Raw genomic sequence first — 21729 nt, 5'->3', positions numbered from 1 at the left:
GGAAAAAGACCATGGTGACTTATTTTAGTTAATTATATATATATATATATATATATATATATATATATATATATATATATATATATATATATATATATATATATATAACCTTACTACTACTCTTTGCCAACATAAACTTCCCGGTTGTCTTCGTGCTCTTAGCCGTTGCATGTCTCACGATCCGGCCGTACCGCCCGGTCGGATCAAAAGCCTCGACCACCTCAAGCAATTTCATGCCCGTGTCATCCGCCGAACACCCCTTGATGGCTCGCACCACGTTGCCGCTACCCTCCTCGTCGCTCACTGCGCGGGCATCGGCGCCCCTCTGCACTATGCTCGCCTCCTGTTCGATTCAATTCCGCACCCGGACGCCCGCTCCTTCGCCTCCATCCTCCGTATCTGCTCCCGCTCTGGCGCCCATGACGACGTCGTCTTCCTCTTCCGCCGGATGTCCCGCCTCGCCGTCACGCCGCACGCACCCTCCGTGTTCCCTGTTTTGATCAAATCGCTCGGCCCTGCAGCTGCTTGTGCCCACAGCCTCGTCTTGAAGCTGGGTCATCATCGGGATCTGTTCGTCCGAAACGCGGTGATGAGTTCCTACGCTCATCACGGGCCCGTCGAGACCGCGAGAAGACTGTTCGATGAAATGCCGGAGAAAGCGGTTGCGGACTGGAACGTCATGCTATCGGGGTACTGGAAGTGGGGCCGCAAGGAGGAAGCGCTTAGAACGTTCGATTTGATGCCAGAACGTAACGTGGTCTCGTGGACTGCGATGGTTACCGGGCTGTCAAGGCTGAGGGAGCTGGAGGCTGCTCGGAGGTTCTTTGACTGGATGCCGGAGAGGAGCGTTGTCTCGTGGAATGCAATGCTATCGGGTTATGTGCAGAACGATCGGCTGGATGAAGGGTTGAGACTGTTCGACCAAATGGTCAGTGCTGGAGTTCGTCCCAATGAGACCACATGGGTCTCCATCATCGCGGTGTGCTCCGCAAAGGGTGATATAAGGTTTGCCGAATCCATAGCAAGTATAATTATGGAGAGGAAGGTGCCCATGAATTGCTTCCTCAAGACGGCCTTGATCGACATGTATGCTAGTTGTGGAAATTTGGTGAAGGCAAGGATGATCTTCGACGAGATGGAAGATCGGAATTCGGCGTCTTGGAATGCTATGATAGCCGCGTATGCAAAGGAAGGTGATCTAAATGCAGCAAGGGAGCTGTTTGACAGCATGCCAGCTAAGGATGTGATCTCATGGAACACGATGATCTCGGGTTACTCGCAGAATGGTCGATTTGATCTTGCTATGGAACTCTTTAGGGATATGACGATGGTGAAGGGATTGGTGCCAGACGAAGTTACGATGTCGAGTCTTATCTCTGCTTGCGGGCATTTGGGATCTCTCGAACATGGAAAATGGTTGGTACGCTACATGCAGGAGAACCAAATCAAACTGACTGTTTCTGTATACAATGCACTCATCTTCATGTACTCAAGTTGCGGAAGCTTGGAAGAAGCTAAGAGAGTTTTCGAGGAAATGCCAAAGAGGGATGTGTCATCTTACAACTCGTTGATTTCAGGCTTAGCAGCTAACGGCGATGGGCATGAAGCACTTGCACTGATGAGGCAGATGGAAGAAGGTATAAAACCCAATGCCATCACGTACCTCGGTGTCTTGACTGCTTGTAGCCATGCAGGTCTGACAGAGGAAGGATGCAGGGTGTTTGAGATGATCGAATCCCCTACGGTCGATCATTATGCTTGCAAGGTGGATTTACTGGGTCGAGCTGGGCGATTAGACGAAGTGAAGAAGGTGATCGATGATATGCCCGTGAGGCCACATGCTGGCGTCTATGGGGCTCTGCTTCACGCAAGTCGAATCCATAAAAGGGTTGAGCTAGGGGAGTTTGCAGCAGAAGAGCTGTTCAAGCTGGAACGAGAGGATGCAGGCAACTATGTTTTGCTATCTAATATCTATGCATCTGCAAGGAAATGGGAGTTTGTGGAGAAGGTTAGGAGAGAGATTAGAGAAAGAGGTGTTGACAAAGTGAGTGGGTGTAGCCGGATAGAATTGGATGGTAAGTTGCACCTTCAATAAAACATGGGCTCTTCTTGGTAGTCTAGTGTTGGCAAAGGAAGATGAGTGAATTAGGTGAGACCACCATGCATGTACCTTTTTATCGGATGTGAATCATAAAGGAAGAAGAGGACGCTTATAAACATTCTTTCACATCTTATCATCCCGAAAAGGTCTTTTAGTCCTGAGGGGGGAGGAGATCTATTTATCAAGACAGACTTGAATGATGTTTATGGCTGCTCTGCAAATAATATAAAACCTGAAGAGAGGAAGATTGATTCATAGAAACAGCGCCGTTCGATATTCTGAACATATTCCTAATGAGAATACTACACATATTTTCAATAGATGGCACAAAAACAGTGGGGGTAAAAGGGCCAACTACTTACAAAGAAGGCAGAGAAAAAAAAATTCATACTTAGCTCATCCATAAAGTAGTTCTTGAAGAAAAACCATTCATTTATCCTAGAGCAGTGGGCAGGAAACGCATCAATTAGAAAAAGGAGCTTATTTCCAGCTTTCGAAACCATATAACATGAAGAAGTTGGGGTGTCAGGAAAACAGAGGGAGGAAAAAACATTAGAACAAAGGTTCTCATCACCACCACACTAATCCTAATTTAGTTTTCATTTTAAAAATACAACACCACTAAATCTGAGCCCCTAACATTAACTACCAAGTTATATTAAGCAAATTAAAGATTCTCTAACACACTCACACACACACTCGAGCTCTCGTTCAAAGAGACGACTAACAAAATAGTGAACAAGGACACGAGAAACAAAAGTCTAGAACCTAAACAACTCAGGCTTTGCATGTCTGCTGTTTGGAATTGTTTTCTAACGTCATTGAAGAATTAGCAAATTACCCAAAATAAACGCTTGTTTCATACTCTTGCCCTCTTATTGCTGCAACTTGGGCACTTGTACTGTTTGATGTGCTCAGCTCGGGCAGGGGTGATCCTGACACACTTCCCGTGGAACCATCTTTCACACATGTCACAGCATATCCAAAACTCATCATTGGCATAATTGTCTCCACATGCACCACATAGAGTGTTCTCGTGATCCTCTTCTTCTTCCTCCTCCTCGTCTGCACCACTATCTTCATCTTCTTTTGGAGAATGCATCTTTGAAGCCCTGGTTTGGGACTCAGCCGGTCTCGACTGCTGAAGACATACAGGCAGCAAATATTGCAAATAAACAGACAAAATAAGAAGGAATAAAAACGTGATGTAAGAAGAATTTACCGTCTTTGAGTTGGGCTTGTTCTTGCTGCTGCTATTAGAGGTCTTCTCCTTAGACAGCTTCTTGGCAGTTCCAGTTACAACTTCAAATATGGTGGGGAGATTGTTAATCATATTGAAAAGCCGCCTCCTGTGATAGTTACAACACCACAGGGGAAAATGATATCATGAATTTCCAATTTCCTAACAAGGAATCTTCTAAAAATGCTAAAAAATACAGATAAACAAATTCTATCCTATAGTATAACACCATAATTCAGTAACTCCAACAAGGAGAGAGCCACAGCAGAGTTCAAGTACTTATCAGAAACATATGATAAAATATATGCCATGTATGAATAAAAAACACTCTCATAGCAACTGAAAAGCCAGGTATCAAAACAACCAGAGTCTGCAACCATGTAAACCCAAGCAATCATAAGTTCTGATAGCTATATGCATATACTCTAAATTCATAAAGCCTAATAGCAACAATTAATTTCAATGTTATAAAGCAAATAAATCCAGGGCCTTACATAGCAGATTGTTGTCCATCTATGTGTATTTCACAAAATATACAATAGGGCATAATGGTCCAGAATTATTTGCTCTAGTTGACAGGCAAGGTTCTATCAGGATAATTAGTTGTAAAGCCTGGCTTCACTGCACAAAAAATAATGGAAAGAAAACAGAAGAGTTGCTCTAGTCACATTCACCGGCAACAGCCATTTAAAGAACTTGGGGCAACTTTGCAGCAAGTCACGGGTGTCTCAGATGCACTATATATAAACAAAAGCAGAACTGACCCTTTTTTCTTAATACTGTTTCTATTTTTGTGAAAAAGTAATTAATTCATTGAAGTTGAGATGACAAGTTAAAAAGAAAGCAATGAAGGCAAAATTATATGCACTTTTACAGTCCATATCAACACTGCACTGAGACCACAATACACGAATTTTGAAAGTGAACCAACTACATAACATTACCTCCTACAAATTTAGACTTGTTAGCATACCATCTCCATGAACAACATGGTGTAAAAGATGGGGTAGGCTAGAAAGTTGTTTCTTTTGAATCTCTACGTAACTTGAAGCTAGGCTGCATTTGGTTTGGGTTCAAGAGGAATGGGTTATTTTATATCAGGAAAAACAAAAACAGAATACCAAGCGTCGTTTAACCCAGGGTCTGCCGTACCGAACCGTACTGCCCGGTACGGGCAGTACGTACCGGTCCGACAGGTTGTCGGTACGCGGACCGCCTGTTACCGGTCCGAGTGTACTGTAGTACTGTAGCAGTGTAGTCGACGCACCTGGGTGTATCGCTCGGTATACCGTACCATACCGGTACCGAGCCCAAGTCGAAATACTAGTACGGTACGGTATTACGAACCTTGGTTTAACCAATCATTTTCTTGGGCTATTATGTTCTGCATTATTGAAATGGAACTCATTTTGACAAGGTTCATTTAACCCTTAACTCCAAAGGATTAATTTAACCCTCAACACTTTTGATAAGGCTAAGACAACCGAAACCACACGAATTTAGGCAATTTTTTCATATGTGGGTTTAGCAAACTACAAAGATCAACCACGTAGTACAACTATATAAAAATTCTCAATCTTACAGATGTCAAAGCAAACAAGCAGATGTTCTTGCTTATATGGTTAAAGTATAACATAATTAAGAAAAGCTACTTAACTTGATGTGCATCTGACTTTGGAAGGAATAGATTAATTACTAAATTCATACTGAACAGATCAACAACATTTGGAACTTGCTAATAAGAACAAAGTAACAGAAAGTGATAAAGGCAACATTGTTAAGTTGACGACAAAGGCATCATTGCTAAAGTGACTTTCCATAGCTCAAACCAGATAAACCTTACCTGGATTCCTTATCAAATCCAAAGCGTGCCCCAAAATAGAAGGCAACAGCAAGTAACCATGCATCACTGTGGACTGCAACTAGGGCAAGCCAGTCCTTTTCTTCCATGCCATCTCTGGCAAAGTTAATTCCCAAGGCTGGCTCAGGAAGTTCTGGAGGTACTTCCTCAGCAGGCAAGGTTACTTCCCAAGTCTCGTTAGGAAGCCCATAAAGACATAAGTTCTCCTTTTCTGCAAATATAATCAAATCATAAGCAGTCACATTTAACACTTTGTTAACTAAACAATACATGCTAAAGTATGTGGTTATCAACATAAGTTCCAGAAAACACCGAGGAATATCCTGACGCAAAGCTCTTCTACATATCTAAAAGGAAAAGCTGACAATAGTATATCATACGGAATGGATTGTAATTGTAGAAGACAACTCAGATATCAAAGGGGTAAATTGTTCTAACGGAAGATTACTTTAAATGTTTGTATTGATACTACAACATGCAGTAATTCAAGGTCCATTCGAAAAGAAAAATGGCAGAAGAATCAGAAATTATTGAGAACATATAGTTATACCAAGTATTTGATGCAACTTGGAATTAGTTTAGTTCACATTTGACATAATTGGTTTTACGTTTCAGTAAACTAGTCTACTTTGATTGTTATTCAGTAACTTCAATTGAAATGTATCTGTTGATCAGTTTTCCAATTCTTTCATGTGATTTTCAGTTAATTCTCATTGTTAGCTTTCTGTAATTTATGATAATACTCAATTAATTAATATTGTCCCTTTTCAAGGTTTGTGGGATACTTGACGCTTGTTCAAACCAATTCAATAGGACACCCATGGTCATTGAGAAACTCACAACTATCATATCAGCAGTTATGCTACCTCTATCTATGAATTGCATCCTTCCCTTTTGTATACAAAATTGTGCATTACTATTAATTATTGGAAGAAAAAAGAAATGTATCAACATAAACAACCAAAATCTTATAACAATAATGTATATTATATAGTATTTTAACACAGTCCAACTCATATAGTAGTTATTTTGTACATGTTGTCATTTATTACTTGTTTTAACTTGTAATGATTTCTTAAGCTATTTTCCCTGCTTCCAGCTCAGATGTTGTTTCTCAAATCAGATTTGTATCCTGGTACTTGTGGGATCTTATTGGTAACAGCCCTAGACAGACTCTGCTTGTCACACACCTGACAATAAAAGCATATTGTGGTTGAGCTTAAATGGGTTTATGGCATAAACCAATGTAATGTTCTTGACCACAGCAACCTGATTGACCAATTCAATAATCAGGTTAACATGTTAAATGTGTTGTAATCAGATTTACATATTAATCATGCCGTGTTTGGTTGATAATATGGGTTAAATCATGTCAATATGAGTAAAACATGACTAGGAGTCAGTGATCAGAATGTGTAATTGATTAAGTTGACTCAAGGATGAGTTAATTATACCCTCCCAGACCCATCTCAATCATGCTTATAAATTTACTCTTTTAAGGAGGTTTGTGGTAAAAATGATTTACTAGATTACCTGATTAATAAGAGGTTGTACTTGGATAGAAATATTGACAATAGTTCCCAAAATTTGGCATTAGTATTGGGATCAGCAAGTTGACAATCCAGCAGGATCAGTAGGATAAATCAAATCAGGTTGGTTGGATCAAATTTGACCAATAAAAATAATTTTAAAATTCAATATCTAAAAAATCGACTACTATTCCGCAAATGTGATGATAAATTCAAACACCACCATTATGCAGCATTTCCAAACATCAAGAAAATGTTCCAATTGAATGAGACCAAACAAAAGCAACTTCAATTGCAATCATAGGTACCAAAGGGTAGCAATGCATCTCTAAATGGAACATTCTCAATTAGAATATCATTCTAGCAATACACAAACAAAATGATGAGAAACAACAAAGCCCCTCAAAGTGCCTAAAATTGGCCTAACCATCAACATCCTCAAGAGAGTCTGATTTTAGTCAAAAGCAAGATTAATTACAGGGTATGCACAATAGGTTAACAGATACATTCCACCAAGCAAAGCAAGCAGAGATGAAAACAAACAAATTCCAATCATTCAACATCCATTTATCTGAATAATAGATAAAAACAATGAACTGCTTTTAAGTGAAGCAGCAGGACCGTATTAATTATTAATAGAAAATAAGTATGATGAAATGAAACAAATCATATTCAACTAATTCTAGGTATGACCTGATGATTCTTTAGACTGTAAATAATAGTGAAATAGTTGTTGCCATATATGTAGAGAAAGAAAGAAGACTAAATAAGGGAGAAAAACAAGAAATGAAATAGATGGGACGAGGATAACACAGAAGACTAAGCAAATTTGACTATCATAGGTGAGTTTTTCTGTCCACTAGCCAAATCCTGATTGTATGCCTTCTGTTTATATTTAACTCAATCAACAATTTTCTTACGCAAGCGAGGTCTTGGATAACTCTATATAAACTGAAAAAGATGGGACAAGGGTAACACAGAAGACTAAACAAAACTGGCTATCATAGTTGAGTTTTCCTGTCCACTAGCCAAATCCTTCAAATATGCCTTCTGTTTATGTTTAACTCAAGCAACTATTTTCCTATGCAAGCTAGGCCTTAGTAAACTCTATATAAACTGATCTGGACATCAACTAAGTGATACAATGCGAGTAACTTTGACCAACTACAGGAAATGCACAACAAACTAACGTAATATACCAATTACCACTAGACCGACAAACAAAACAACATGAAATTCCATTAATCATTCATCACCAAATTATCTGATAAATCGAGTGAAGCCACTAGAAATCGAGGACCAAACCATGGATCTAACAAAACCGAGAGGCGTAACCCTAACCAAAGAGTATAAACCAAAGAAAGGGGCGACCGTTTCACCTGGATCGCACAGCTGGTAGAACTTCTCGACATCTGCACCACCAGAAGCAGCAATTAAACACATTAATTTCGAGGAAAAGCACCAACAAGTGCAGCACGTCCGTAAAAACGAAACGATAAGAACCGGTTGTGAGCGCCTTGATCATGCCGGCTCTCCGGCCTCTGAAGTCGCGGAAGACCTCCTCCGCGGTGCGAGAACTGTGAGGCCCTCCGCCACCCTCCATGGCTCGAATCGGGTACAAGCCAACGGCAGAGAAATCGAGGCCACGAAACAATGATTCAAGCGGGATATAGTCCACGAGATGACGGAGAAAGGGCTCCAGTGAGGAGAGAGACTAGGGCTTTGATTTCATCGACGAGAAGATTAGATTAGGGTGGGAGACTTGGAGCGATGGAGAGATTCAACTCCCGGCTCAATTACGAGAGAGAGAGAGAGAGAGAGAGAGAGGGAGAGAGAGTTTTGTGTTTGGTTGGGGGTTTTGGAATTAATATTAGTTGGGTGCGGTTCGGAGCTCCATTTCTGTTACTATTGTCTTCCAGCGGAAGATATATAATGGTCGCAATCCTTCAACCACCGACACGTTCGTTTACCTTTCTTTTGATTGAAGGAAAACCCAGATCGGACTTAATTTGTGGCAGGGAAAACGAACCTGGTTAAGAATGGAGTACTCGAAGCGTTGCTCCGTTCCAATGTGCAACGTCGGCCGGTCAACTTACCGGTTAGGGGAGGTGACCAGTGATCTGGTTCTGAGCTCTCTGTTTAAGTAAGACCAGAGACCCGGTTACCTGGTTTCATGTACCCGTCCCATCTACCTCCACTGTAACTTGATCTGGTTGTGGAGCCCGTTGCGTGGCAGCCTGCAATCGCGCCTGCTGGTCGCGTTGCTATTGCACGTGTTGGTTTGCAAGCACGGGTAACACGAGAGCACCAATCGTTACCCGGCGCGGTCACGCCATTAGATCCTACGTGGAACTTTACCGACTGAGCCATCCGTCCGTTGCATCACCGGTCACGAATCTCGGAACATTTTTGGGCCCCGACTAATTTCTTTAAGAGAAAATGAGGGAGATGGTGTTTCTATACGACTGATCTTTGTTTTATGGCTGTTATTTGTGTCGATCGATATTTGACACATGAAACTTTCATCAGTTAAAAATTGTGGATGTGCTAAATGCATGTATCGAGTGAATATTCTCTCATTAATATACTTAATATTTTATAATCGACAAAGAAATCATATTATATCTATGACTCTCTTCCTCTCAATGTATTTGCTCTGTGGTCGTCGTCCTCATCCTCTTTTACCCTGTTATTCTTTTACGTATTTTTATCATAACACGTGGGTAAACATTACACAACAGTTTATGCATGCTACAAACTCCGTAAAGCCCAGTCTGAGCAAAAAGTAGGAGCAGACTATATAAGAGCAGCTTATTAGCTAATAAACAGCAGTTCTTGACAGGGATAAGGGCCAAAATACCATCCCTGAAGTGGGTAGAAATACCAGAACAGGACAAGACAAGGGACATGATTTTTACAGAACTCATATATGGCCGGAAATACAGCTATATATTGATCTACTTTCACATCTCAATTCATCTTAACTGCAAATCTTCCACACCTCTGCTCTAATCCTGCATAAAGGTATTACAGGAAGGTTAGCAACAAATCAGCCAGTCAAACAAGGAGACGATGCATGGACTTGCAGAACTGATGTTTTGGTAAAAGATGCCATCTGTTTCTGTTCATTTTAGAAATTTAGTTGTTCCTTAAGAAAGAAGCCGAGGATCAGAAGCACCATCTGATAATGAATTATCTTCTATGGAAAGCAATCTCTAGCAAGAGGAACATCAGTTGTTGACACAGAAAAGATTTAGTACACAAATAATCTGCATTAGTTGTAAGTCATGAAGTTTGAAGTTTTCTCTGGTTCGCATGATCTTATCTAACTGTAAGAATCCATATCCTTGCGCATTGTAATGTTGGATAAGTATCAGCTAAATACCATCCTCACAAACATTCCACTTGTCTTGAGGACAAATTCTATATAGCCACTTCAAAAAGCTATCATTTTAAGATCTTGGTTGATGCATGTACTAACAAACTAAGGTGTCCCGCAAAACCTAAAATGCTAAATCTGTTATGGTATTTATAGTGAATGTGTCTTAGAGAACAAAAATGAAAGACAAAAAATGCTAGCATTTGATCTCATATCCTTTTTGTCATACCTAGATGAGTATCATTCTTCATTAATTATATATCTCAGTGTTTCATCTTTTTTGGTTGGTCTATCTTTAACAAATAATTTTCAAACCAACAAACACAAGAAGTCAGTTCAGATGTAAAGCTTCTGTAATGTAAGTGTTTTACTCATGTCCTTGAAATCTATTACCAATTATATATGTCATCTTGAAGATATCACGCAAGACGCTTTACTACACAAGGTTGTAAATTTTCTTACATTAACTGCTAGAATTCTTTCTCTCTTTTTGCCTATGTCAGCTAGTGCACAGACTGCTCTCAACAGGCTTTGCACCAAACAACAAAAAATGTCCAGGAAGAAGCATTCAAAACATGACAACTATTTTCATGTTGACAGTTCACATAAGTACTACTCATCAACAGCTAGTGATATTTTAGCACTAACATGTATATGTCTAACAAAATCAACAAGCAGATGCAGTCCATCGTTGAAATTAGTCACACATACACATATAAGTGTCTTTTAAGGGGAAAAGGATGACAACTAAGCTAACTTACCTCGCCATCATCATCATCTCCCTTCTTAAGGCGAGTGCTTCCACCCTCTTTGCTGATTGGCAACTTCATGTGTCCAAATGGAGTGTTTACATCGATGTTTCCTTTCATAGAATAACCAGTACCCCTTCCTCTAATCATATCCCAAAGAGCAGAGCCGAAGTCTTTTGGCCTAAAAGAGAAAGGAATCTCCATTGTTGTAGTTCCATTCTTTTCAATCGTTGTCGATTTGTTTAGCTCTGCACTTGCAATGCTGATATCAGCGAGCCAAAATTCATAATCCAGTGAATTGAGCCCCAGGTCGAAGTCATTCTTGTTGTCTAACTTCAGGTGCAGCGATGCCATTGTCTCCTCAAAGGAGAACTTATCGAAGTGTACCTTTTCAACATCAATGTCCGGCTTGTATGGTACTGGAATCTCACCAGTCTTCTCCAGTGGCAGGGTGATCCTCCCAAAAATCGGCACATCCACGATGAGATCAACCTTGACTCTGTAAGGGATGATGCTTCCAGGCTTGATATCATGGTAAGTGCTCTTGATGTCATCGTATATTAACGTCACCGGAATCTTGACAGTCTCAGAGCCATGCGCATGTATCGTACCAGCATCAGGGATCAGTCCAGACACCAGCTTCCTCCCATCACTTTCGATCAAGTAATTGATATCAATGAGGGGAATCGGGATGGGATTAGGGTTCGTGATCAGCACATCAACGACAATCTCTGCCTTCTCCAGATTGATGCATGGTAGATGGACCGCAGCAACATCGGCAGTTGGCTTCCCGAAGCCTATCGCCTCCTCAATTTTCTCACCAACATCCTCAATGAAGTCCTTCACTTTGTCGAAAAAAACCCCTTTTTCTTCATGCCCCTCATCTTTCTCATGTTTTTTCTCCTTGGCTTCTCTTTCGACAACTCTTGGGTCATCAGAGGATGCCATGCCTAAAACATAAAGAAAAAGATCGTCTAATACAAACTAAATTCAAGACAGACGATTATTAGATCTAAATCATAAAAAGAACATTTATCCTAACGTAAAGAAATAAAGAAACAAAACGATGCACTTAAATGAGTTCATTTTCTTTTCAGATCCAAAATCGGTAGGGTAAATCCATCCAAAACAGACGCCAAGAAACACTTGGAAGCTAAAAGCATGACGAGATGAGTAACATCATCCAGAACCTTCAAGATCGGTTCAATACGCCCGACGATCGTCAGTATATTTTACCTAATTCCAGAATAACAGATGAAAGAAAGTGATGATCAAAAGATTTGACAGACAGCTAGAAGGCAAGTAACGATCACGCACCGAGATCAGGAACAGACGCAAAGCTGGGATCAATCTGTTGCTTTTCTGGCCTCGGATTGGGCAGACTGAGGATGGAGATGGCGAGGATCGACTGGAGAGAAATTAGAGGGAGCAAGGAGAAGAAGATCGGGTGCCAGCAGTACCTGATGATGACCACGCGGAAACGACGCAGAGGTCACGGCGGTGCGACACGCGCGGCGGTGCGATGGGGGGAGCGCGGTGCCTTTCGCTCCACGTGTAAGCTCGATCTCGGCACGTGCTCTGCACGTCGTTAGCAACCCCGGCAAGAACGCGGGACGACTAATGCCGTGGGCGAAGACACAGCTATTGCAGCGTCGAAGAAACGAGTTCATCGTGATTCGTGTCATGAACCATTGATCCCACGAACCGCATGATACTTTACCGGTCGAAAGGTATATGCCCCAATTGGACCGGGTTTTCCCATGTGGATGTTATGATCAATTTCTGCAACAGCAAAATAAATAATTTTGAAATTATTCTATAAATCTATGACAAAATATACTTAAAAAAGTGTTGTACTTCCTCTTAGAGTTGGAAGGTTTTGATGGGAGTAATGAGGTTTGAAAGAGAGAGATGTAAAAGTTCTATCCAAAAAGTTGTAAGGGTAATTGATCATTGTCCGTTAGAAAGAAGATCGATAGTGAAAGTCGATGATCTAGGAATCCAGAATAGACGTACGGAATGATCGAACCATTATAAAATCTGGTTTGTATTTACTTTATATTTTTTATTTATATTGTAAATTTATCATTACGCTTTTGTATATTTTTTAAGTTAAATATATTTTTGATACGATTTTATTTAATGAAGTTTTCGAATCGATATAAGTTAAACATTTTTAATTTAATTTCTTGCATGATCAAAGTCCACATGAAACACAGATCAGTGAACACTGTCACTGCCAATAAAGTTCTACTAGAGAGAAGACAGCAAAACCACATCCACAGCAAAGAGCTTTCAGGAAACCAGTGACCAAAACAAAAAACCATTAGCTCTTCCTGTGGGTGAAATTAAATTACCATATGAAACTACCATGTCAACTTGTTCCTTGAACTGGATAGCTTTAGTGCCAGGTTCATGTACTCATTGAATTTAGTCAGTACCATCAAGATATCCTTTGAATAAACAAGATCTGTAGCATCTCCAGGTGCACAATCTACTTTGTTTGCATAATAAACATCCAACTTGCAAATTAACTACGGTTGGAAATTTCCAAGGAGGTTTGATGTCAACCTGATATATCATGAATTCATCAGTTGCTGAATTCACACTGCAAACTGTCTTGACCTGCTTAGATGTAAGCAAATACAAACTAAGATGAAAGACTTGTGACTGGAAGTTTCATCAAGCAGGCTTGAAGGAGGAGATCATTTACTTTGACTGATGCATCTGTTTCAGGTCACTTTGTTTCGACTCACGCTTTTCAGCTTCTTTGACTCGAGTGATAAGGCGGTCAGCTTCTTCCACCTGATGGCTGATTAATCTGTAGACCTGCTACTGTCCGCATTCTATTTTCAGCTGAGCGTGGAAAGAAATCCACATCGGAAAGGATTAGATCACTTTGCTTGACTAATTTATTGCACCTTCCATGGAATTCTAATGTGGAGCCATGGGTCTGAAGAAACAGAGTTGGTGATCAGTGAAGAGTTAGGTGACCAAGGAGGCTTGTTCATGCACGGCTCTGTCCCTTCAGGACCATGGAAACCCGCTACCCCGAGCCACCAATGATGAGAACAGCAGTGTTGAGACGGCATGAAGCAAGCTTCATCAAGAGGGAGACTCCAAGAGCTCATTTCTCGTCTGGGTGATTATTATACGCCAAGTGATTGACTGTTTCATTGTTTGATCTTCTTCATGATCTTTTCTAATGACGGTGGGTGACAGGAGATTTCCATCTTTATCCTGACAGCAATTTCTTGTTCTGCCAGCGAATGTGGCATACGGATTAACTCAAGAAGGAACCAAAGTCAACTCAGCTTTCTTCTCCCTCCTTATAAGAGGCTTGGCAGAACCTTCAAACTCTTCCAACCGAGAAAAGAATGGAAGGGCTGATCCCATACATCTACAGGGCGATCAAGAGAAGAAAGGCTCGCAAGTACTACCGGTCCCTCTCGACCGGTTCTTCGCAGTGGTTTGGCGACCCCAACACCCAGAGATTCCTCCGGCCGGCGCCGATCAAGCTCGGGAGTTTCCATGAGGACCAGAATGGCCACAGGAGGCACCGCTCGCTGGAGGACTTCTCGCCCGAGAGGGTTGGCGGCGGACATGGCCGCTTGGCCAAGCAGACGAGGTTTGGGAGCAGCCGCATGTTCTCATGCATCACTGGTGCGAATTAGATTGCATGTATATGAACGAATGATCGAAGATTTCATGAACTTCGAAGACAAGTTGTGTTTATGTACCTTTCGATGCAAGTCTTCTTATAATGATCTGTTCATGTCATAAAGTCTCCTTAGTAGGAGGAGGAGGAAGAAGAATTCCTTCTGATGTTGCATAAATTATGCAATCTTGTTTGTAAGATATGATCGAATTATGTTGAGTTGAGATTAAGTTGGTTGTTGAAATCACCTGTGCGATGATGAACATTCAACGATGCAAGCAACTCTTGGTTTTGGGAGAAGACCAAGTCAAAATTAGAGATGGAACAAATAGATCTAAATATATAAGCAAAAACAGAAAAAGTATTTGTAATTGTAGTCGAAGAAAATTTGATGACTGGGAAAATTCGGACATGAGTTTAAAGAAATAATTAAACCATCTAAATAATAAAACTTATGACATCATACAATCCTTTGGGTCAACGCTTCAATTGGATGATTTAATGCTTATTTATTTGATTGATTTTGGATATATTTATGAAAATATATTATGATTCTGTATAAAAATAAAATCTAATAAAACTAATTATATCGCCTTTAATGAATATTAAACGAGAGGAGACTTTGTCCACCAATTAGAAAGTCTTATTAATTCTACTAAAATATACTAAGTGCTCAATCGAGCTATGGTGTAACATGCAAAGGATTAAAATTAATATTTTAGTATTGCACCTATGGAGGATCACATTATCGACCCTCAAAAAAAGATAACAGCAAACAATTCAAACACCAATATGCAAGAACTCTCAGTAATTAAATTCTCATAATTTATTATTTCTATGAGAAAACTAAACATGGTTGCAAGACGAAAGTTAGTTATTAGATTCATTGGCTTATTTGAGATCTTAAATAAGACCAAACCTATAACATTCATATTGGCATTACCTATAGATTTGGGTAGCATCTAAGATGGATTCCACGTCTCTATACTCCAAAGATATATTAGAGATCTATCCTATGTTATATATTACCAACTTATATAATTAAAAGATGATGTCACATAAACAATCAATTCGAATCTTACAAAGGAAAGAGTATATTCTAAGGAATAAAGTTATATATTTGATAAAGGTCAATTGGTAACGCAATTCATACAACAAGACAACTTGGGAAAGAGATAAAGATAGAATGAGTAGTTTCTTTATATATTTTCTTGAGATAAACTAAACTTGAGGACCAAATTTTCTTTAAGAGGAGAGAAATATAATCAAATCCCTAATTCAAGCATAATTTTTTATTTTTCATTTTTGCTAATGAGATTTAGGAAATAATTATATAACATTTCAAGTAGGGTGATATCTTTTTGTTAGTAAATTAAATAAATATAAATATTAAATAAATATTAAATATTAAATAAAAATATAAAAATTAAAAAAAATCCTTATATGGATGACTTATCTCCTCCTATTTAAGGGGAAGGATTCCTCTTTTTCGATTCTCGATAAGCTAAGCGTAACAGTGAGAAACGAGGAGTTACATCCTAAAAGGTAAGTTCCTTTGCTTTTCTTGAAAAATATATTTTTTATTTTCTTTAAATGATTAAAATTTTATTATTGAATTAAAATATATGATATGTAGTTTTCAAATATTTTTTATTTCTTTAAATATCAAAAATTTTAGTTTTAGATTAAAACATATTATATGAATTTTCTAATATCTTCTTTTATTATTTTAAATGTTTAGAATTTTATTTTATGATTAAAACATGTTAAAATTATTTATGTCATATGTATTTCTAAAATTTTAATAGATAAAAATAGTAGAAATACATATGATATGAATGTATAATATTTGATTATTTTCTATTTATACATGATTAAGAATATTATTTTACAGTTTTATCATTTAGTTTATTATTATTTATTATGTTTCATTAACTTATTGCTAATGAATATATGCTTAGTTATAATTTTATTGTAATTCAAAATTGAAAGAATCAGTTAGGATTTGAGTTGAAATCATTCAATAGGCTAGTAGGCTAGGCCGTAGCCCATAGGCCAGGCCAATTAATAAGCCAAGCCCAACCAACATGCTAGGCTCCACCCAACATTAGGCCATAGTCCACGGGCTAAGACCAAATAACAGGTCATGCTTATCTCATAAGTCATGTCATAACCTACAGGCCAAGCCCAATTAATAAGCTAGGCGTTGCTAGTAAGTCAAGCCCCAGCCTATAGGCTTGCTCGGTTCAATCTAACACGAGAAATCATATGCAGTTATGAATTGGCTCAACCGATGTGGTATATGTGTAGTCATGTGTAGTACACATGACCAATGCATGAATTGACCCAACCTAACCCAATATTATGCAATCTAGCCAATTATTTTTATTTTGTTTGATTTGGGCTTAAACACACTGAGTTAGATTTGAAAATTAGTGATCTATTTATATATGTTCTAATTAAGTTGAGTTTAATTAGACTGATTGAACTATAGTTCAAGTCAATTAAGGATCAATTAAGATTATTTGATATTAATGATATTTAAAAGAAATATTTTAATATATTATTTCCATCCCGATATAGACATGATCAGTATTAGATATTGTTTTCCTACGAGGGTAGGTAAAGTAATTCCCTTTAGGGATTAGCAAGTCATCAAACGTGGCAACAGACAGTTTCTCCATCCGTTGTTGGGAGGAACATATTCATATTTTAATAGATGAGAAACAATACGAGTTTATTCTCATCTGTTATTAGGAGAACTTAAATTAATCTTGTATGATAAAGTTTCTTCATCCGAATAGTGCTTATGGGAGTATTTGCTACATGAGATAATTGATATTTGATTATATTTATTTTATAATTGACAATGAGGTTTTTAGTGTTATTGTACTTTTTTATTTTTTATTTTTATAATGATCTCAAAATGACAATTCCAATAAGAGCATACACTCCTCTATGCTTAAGTAAGATTAGTTGAATTTATTTTTAAGTTAATATCACCATATTTCTTAATAAAACATATGATTATTTATATATAATTTAATAAATAAATTTTATATATATATATATATATATATATATATATATATATATATATATATATATATGATTCTGAATATACTTCCTAAAGATAGTTATGATGCTATAAAAAAATATTTAGGATGTGACAGTTTAATCTTATTCATGATCTTTTCTAATGACAGTTGGTGACAGGAGATTTCCATCTTTATCCTGACAACAATTTCTTGTTCCGCAAGCGAATGCGGCATAGGGATTCACTCAAGACGGATCCAAAGTCAACTCAGATTTCTTCTCCCTCTTTATGAGAGGCTTGACAGAACCTTCAACACTTCCACCAGAGAAAAGAATGGAAGGACTGATCCCATACATCTACAGGGCGATCAAGAGAAGAAAGGCTCGCAAGTACTACCGGTCCCTCTCGACCGGTTCTTCGCAGTGGTTTGGTGACAACAACACCCAGAGGTTCCTCCGGCCGCCGCCGATCAAGCTCGGGAGTTTCGATCAGGAGCAGAATCGCCACAGGAGGCACCGCTCACTGGAGGACTTCTCGTCCAAGAGGGTTGGCGGCGGACGTGGCCGCTTGGCCAAGCAGACGAGGTTTGGGTGGTTCAGCCGCATGTTCTCATGCATTACTGGTGCGAATTAGATTGCATGTGTACGAACGACTGATCGAAGATTTCATGAACTTTAAAGCCAAACAACTCTTCTTATGATGATCTGTTCATGTCGTAGAGTCTCCTTAGGAGGAGGAGGAAGAATTCCCTCTGATGCTGCATAAATTACGCAATCTTGTTTGTAAGATATGATCGAATTATGTTGAATTAAGATTAAATATTTAATAATAATTAAACCATCTAAAATAATAGAACTTATGACATCATGCAGTCCGTACGGTCAACGCAGCACCGCAGTGAATAAGGGAGTCTCCAGAAGCCGCACCTCTCTGCTTCAGACCCCTTCCCATTCCTTCACTTTCCTTTCGTCCTGAAGCTAAACGTCGTCGGAAGACCCCAAGAGATCCTTTGGGATCGTCCATCGTTTTGTCGGTTTCGATCTTGGTTGGATTGTTTGCGGAATTCCTCATTAAATATCCGATCTTGTGGACGTTTCCGCATCGAAGAAACCATCACTTGGAGTTTTCCCATTAGAAATTCGGGAAAACCGATAAAAATCCGATCTTTCCTGGGGTTCTATTCGGTCGGGCACCGCTCATGTCGCTTCCGTTCGGTGAGCAGCCGCCGCCGGCGTACGCGGAGCCCTCGGGATCGCACGGCGGGGGCGGCTCGATCGGGCCGGTGATCGGGGTGGTGTTGGGGGTGGTGGCGCTGGCGGTGGTGGCCGGGCTGGTGGGGCGGCTCTGCTCCGGCCTCTCGATACTCGGGTACGGGCACTACGACCTCCACGGGTGGATCGAGCGGAAGTGCGCCGCCTGCGTGGACGGGAGGCCGGAAGCGCCGCCGCCTCAGCCGAGCACCAACGTCGCTCCGGCTGCGGCGGTGACGGTGGAGGAGGCGAAGCGGAAGAGGGAGATACCGGAGGAGGTTGCATGAGGTTGCTTGTGCTGCGTGCCTGTGAAGCTCTCTTCTTGTAGTGTTCTCCTTCTCACTTCTCTGTACCCATGGACATACTGTAATAAAGGATGAGCACTTCACTCATCCATGGATGAAGCTTTTGTCTGCTTGGTATCAATAAGACATGGCAGTCTCGACATCGACATGAAAGGCAAATCAGAGGAATATTGGTCAACTTAGTATTTCTTTGGCACGACATTCTCTCGCTCTGTCTCTCTCTCTCTCTCTCTCTCTCTCTCTTTTGAAGGAATATAAGAATAATAATTTAAGCCTAAAAAATAATCTTTTTGAGAAAATATAGGAAAGATTGTACCATTTTACATCGACGAAAGTCTCGTTCACTGCATCTCATTTTCTAAATTAAATATCGCACACATGTAGTTGTTGTTATTATTGTGTATAAGCAGCATTTGGAAGGATGCATATTAACATTATGAATTATGGAAAGAAAAATAAATAAAGGTAAAAAATTTCACCGCTTATCTTTTAAAAAATACAAATAACCTTCGGATTGATTTGGAGATCTAAAATTGGCTACGAATGCAATTAATGAGCAAAGCTGAAGAGATTAGGGAATTTCATGTAATTGCATTGATTTGATTATGATATATATCCGTACATAGACTTTGGTCGATGCGTCCTAACATCTAAAGAAAATATTCATTATGTGTGATTATAAAGATTTTAATATTAGTAATTTATCATTTCTAAATCTGTCCATGTTAGTAGCGACAAAAGCACAATTAGAGGCCTCACCCTCCTCACTATATTTTCATGGATGGAGGATCGTGACATCTTCCGTAACAAGTTTGATAGTGTAAGAGAAGAGAGAAAACAATGACGGAAATAGTGTAGGGCGACAACATAGAGCGAAGAAGAGTTCGATGAGAAGCTAAGAATAAAATGATAATTTATTAAAAATACTTTATAAAAATATTTTAAGGTTAGAATGCTCGACGAGAATTCCTCAAGTTTTTTTTAAATTTTTTTTAAAGTATCCATAGTGACGCAATCTACTTAAGTTAATTTTAAATATCTATTAATCAAGCTTGAAGTAGGTAGATATAGAAAAAATAAATCTCCAAATCTGATTTAGTAGAAATTGATTTGTTCCACTTGTTAGTTTGATATGAGACATAATAAAGTGAAATTTAATGATTCTTTTTTGAGAAAATTATAGACTGATTAAGAATGAGAACATCAAATCATTAAGATTATAGTGAGAGTGGGAAGGTATCCGACAAAATCTCTTTCAATGCTTCAACCAATAATATGATTTAAAAGATTCATGAACTTGGGGGGGTTATAAAGCAGAATACTAAACATATGATCATGAGAATCCAAGGAGTGATTATGAGGATTAGAGCTGAAAGTTTCCATTTGATCGATCATATTAGTAATCTTTAGAAATTGATGAGAGAATATTTTTTTAAAATATTTTTTATTCTAAAAATATTACACTCGAAATTTTATAAACATGAATCTCTTATGATTCTAATTCTATTTTTCTTTAACCTTTAGACCTTAAACCGATTTAAGTGCATATAGATATATTTCTCATTTTAGAAGATCGATGCGAGTAAAAAAAAAAAAAAGAGGAGTATATAGATAGATATATTTCTCATTTCCACTTTGAAATGAATAAATAAAAATGTAAATTTATAATCATATTAGCACATAAATTGATTATATTTGTAATATAAAATAAATATTCATATTAAATTATTGAGATGATTTTTTTTATATTAAAAAAAGGGTATGCTCATAAACAATAAGGCCACAAAAAGAATTTTTTCCGTAAATAAAATTACCTAAATAATCCTGCCGTCATGCTTATAATGTCTTTGTCGTTGGGGGGTATTTCCGTCTTTTAAGTCGCGTCGAACGGCAAACAGAAACCCACCGCCTCATTCTTTCCCGCCCGAGCGATGAAGATCTCGGAGCTCTCGCCGGACCTCCGCCCCTCTCCCGGCGACCCCCAGCCCACCCTCCGCCTCCTCCTGGACGACATCGAGTCCTCCGTCAAGGAAATCGAATCCCTCGACCCCGATGACCGCTCCTTCTCCCCGTCGAGCCTCGCCGGCCGCCTCCGCCGCTCCATCTCCCGCCTGAGCCTCCCCGCCTCCGCTCCCCTCCCAGAGCCCGCCAAGCTCCACCTATGGAAGCTGAGCTACCGCCTCTGGAACGCCTGCATCGACCTCTCCAACGCCGCCGAGCTCCTCCCCGCCGACGTCCCCCATCGGAAGGCCGAACTAGCCGAGCTCCGCCATGTCGCCGCCGACATCCTCTTCGTCGCTGGGGTCCCCATGGGAATCCCGTCCGCGGGCTTCAAATCCGCCTCCTTCTTCCACAAGACCGGTCTCCTCTGGCACGAGCTCGGCCGGTTTGATCTCGCCGCCGGGTGCTTCGAGCGCGCCACCGAGCTGGCCTCCACGGCCCAGGTCGACGGTACCCCGCAGATCGGCGGCGAGGAGGAGCGGCGACTCCTCCTCGACCTCAACCTCGCCAGAGCGCGTACGGCGTGGGAGGTCGCCGATCGGAATCTCGCGATCGCTCTCTTGAATCGGTCCAAGAATCTAATCTTCGGATCACCGTTAGGGTTTCGAGACCTGGCGGA

The 21729-nt window shown here is 39.7% G+C and overlaps 4 protein-coding genes across 7 annotated transcripts; 2 read left to right on the top strand and 2 right to left on the bottom strand.

Moving 5' to 3' along the window:
* The first annotated feature begins 136 nt into the window (after nucleotides 1-136).
* Nucleotides 137-2227, top strand: LOC135581411 (pentatricopeptide repeat-containing protein At1g14470-like). The gene has a single exon (XM_065123062.1). The coding sequence runs from the start codon at nucleotides 170-172 to the stop codon at nucleotides 2093-2095; it is 1926 nt and encodes a 641-aa protein (XP_064979134.1). The 5' UTR covers nucleotides 137-169; the 3' UTR covers nucleotides 2096-2227.
* Nucleotides 2228-2737: 510 nt separating this feature from the next.
* LOC135620248 (PHD finger protein ALFIN-LIKE 6-like) lies at nucleotides 2738-8575 on the bottom strand. 2 transcript variants are annotated; one of them, XM_065123061.1, is made up of 5 exons: nucleotides 8235-8575; nucleotides 8111-8143; nucleotides 5185-5413; nucleotides 3324-3450; nucleotides 2738-3239 (listed from the first exon to the last, which is right to left on the bottom strand). In XM_065123061.1, the coding sequence occupies exons 1-5, from the start codon at nucleotides 8332-8334 to the stop codon at nucleotides 2961-2963; spliced, it is 768 nt and encodes a 255-aa protein (XP_064979133.1). In that variant the 5' UTR covers nucleotides 8335-8575; the 3' UTR covers nucleotides 2738-2960. The 2 variants fall into 2 exon arrangements, with proteins under 2 accessions (XP_064979133.1, XP_064979131.1); XM_065123059.1 differs by having other exon boundaries at nucleotides 2738-3242; nucleotides 8235-8572.
* Nucleotides 8576-9506: 931 nt separating this feature from the next.
* LOC103995710 (desiccation-related protein At2g46140) lies at nucleotides 9507-12491 on the bottom strand. 3 transcript variants are annotated; one of them, XM_018830531.2, is made up of 4 exons: nucleotides 12177-12472; nucleotides 12050-12095; nucleotides 10872-11809; nucleotides 9507-9745 (listed from the first exon to the last, which is right to left on the bottom strand). In XM_018830531.2, the coding sequence occupies exons 3-4, from the start codon at nucleotides 11805-11807 to the stop codon at nucleotides 9740-9742; spliced, it is 942 nt and encodes a 313-aa protein (XP_018686076.2). In that variant the 5' UTR covers nucleotides 11808-11809; nucleotides 12050-12095; nucleotides 12177-12472; the 3' UTR covers nucleotides 9507-9739. The 3 variants fall into 3 exon arrangements, with proteins under 3 accessions (XP_018686076.2, XP_009414646.2, XP_009414647.2); XM_009416371.3 differs by lacking the exon at nucleotides 12050-12095 and having other exon boundaries at nucleotides 12177-12491; XM_009416372.3 differs by lacking the exon at nucleotides 12050-12095 and having other exon boundaries at nucleotides 12320-12474.
* Nucleotides 12492-18752: 6261 nt separating this feature from the next.
* Nucleotides 18753-19091, top strand: LOC103996428 (uncharacterized). Its single transcript, XM_009417349.2, has one exon. It carries the CDS (start codon nucleotides 18753-18755, stop codon nucleotides 19089-19091), a length of 339 nt encoding a protein of 112 aa, XP_009415624.1.
* The last annotated feature ends 2638 nt before the right edge of the window (nucleotides 19092-21729 follow it).

This window comes from Musa acuminata, chromosome BXJ2-8 (genome assembly GCF_036884655.1).
Source record: "Musa acuminata AAA Group cultivar baxijiao chromosome BXJ2-8, Cavendish_Baxijiao_AAA, whole genome shotgun sequence".
NCBI lineage: Eukaryota > Viridiplantae > Streptophyta > Magnoliopsida > Zingiberales > Musaceae > Musa > Musa acuminata.
Note: the sequence above shows the minus strand (reverse complement) of the source record. Positions and strands in the feature narration are given on the sequence as shown.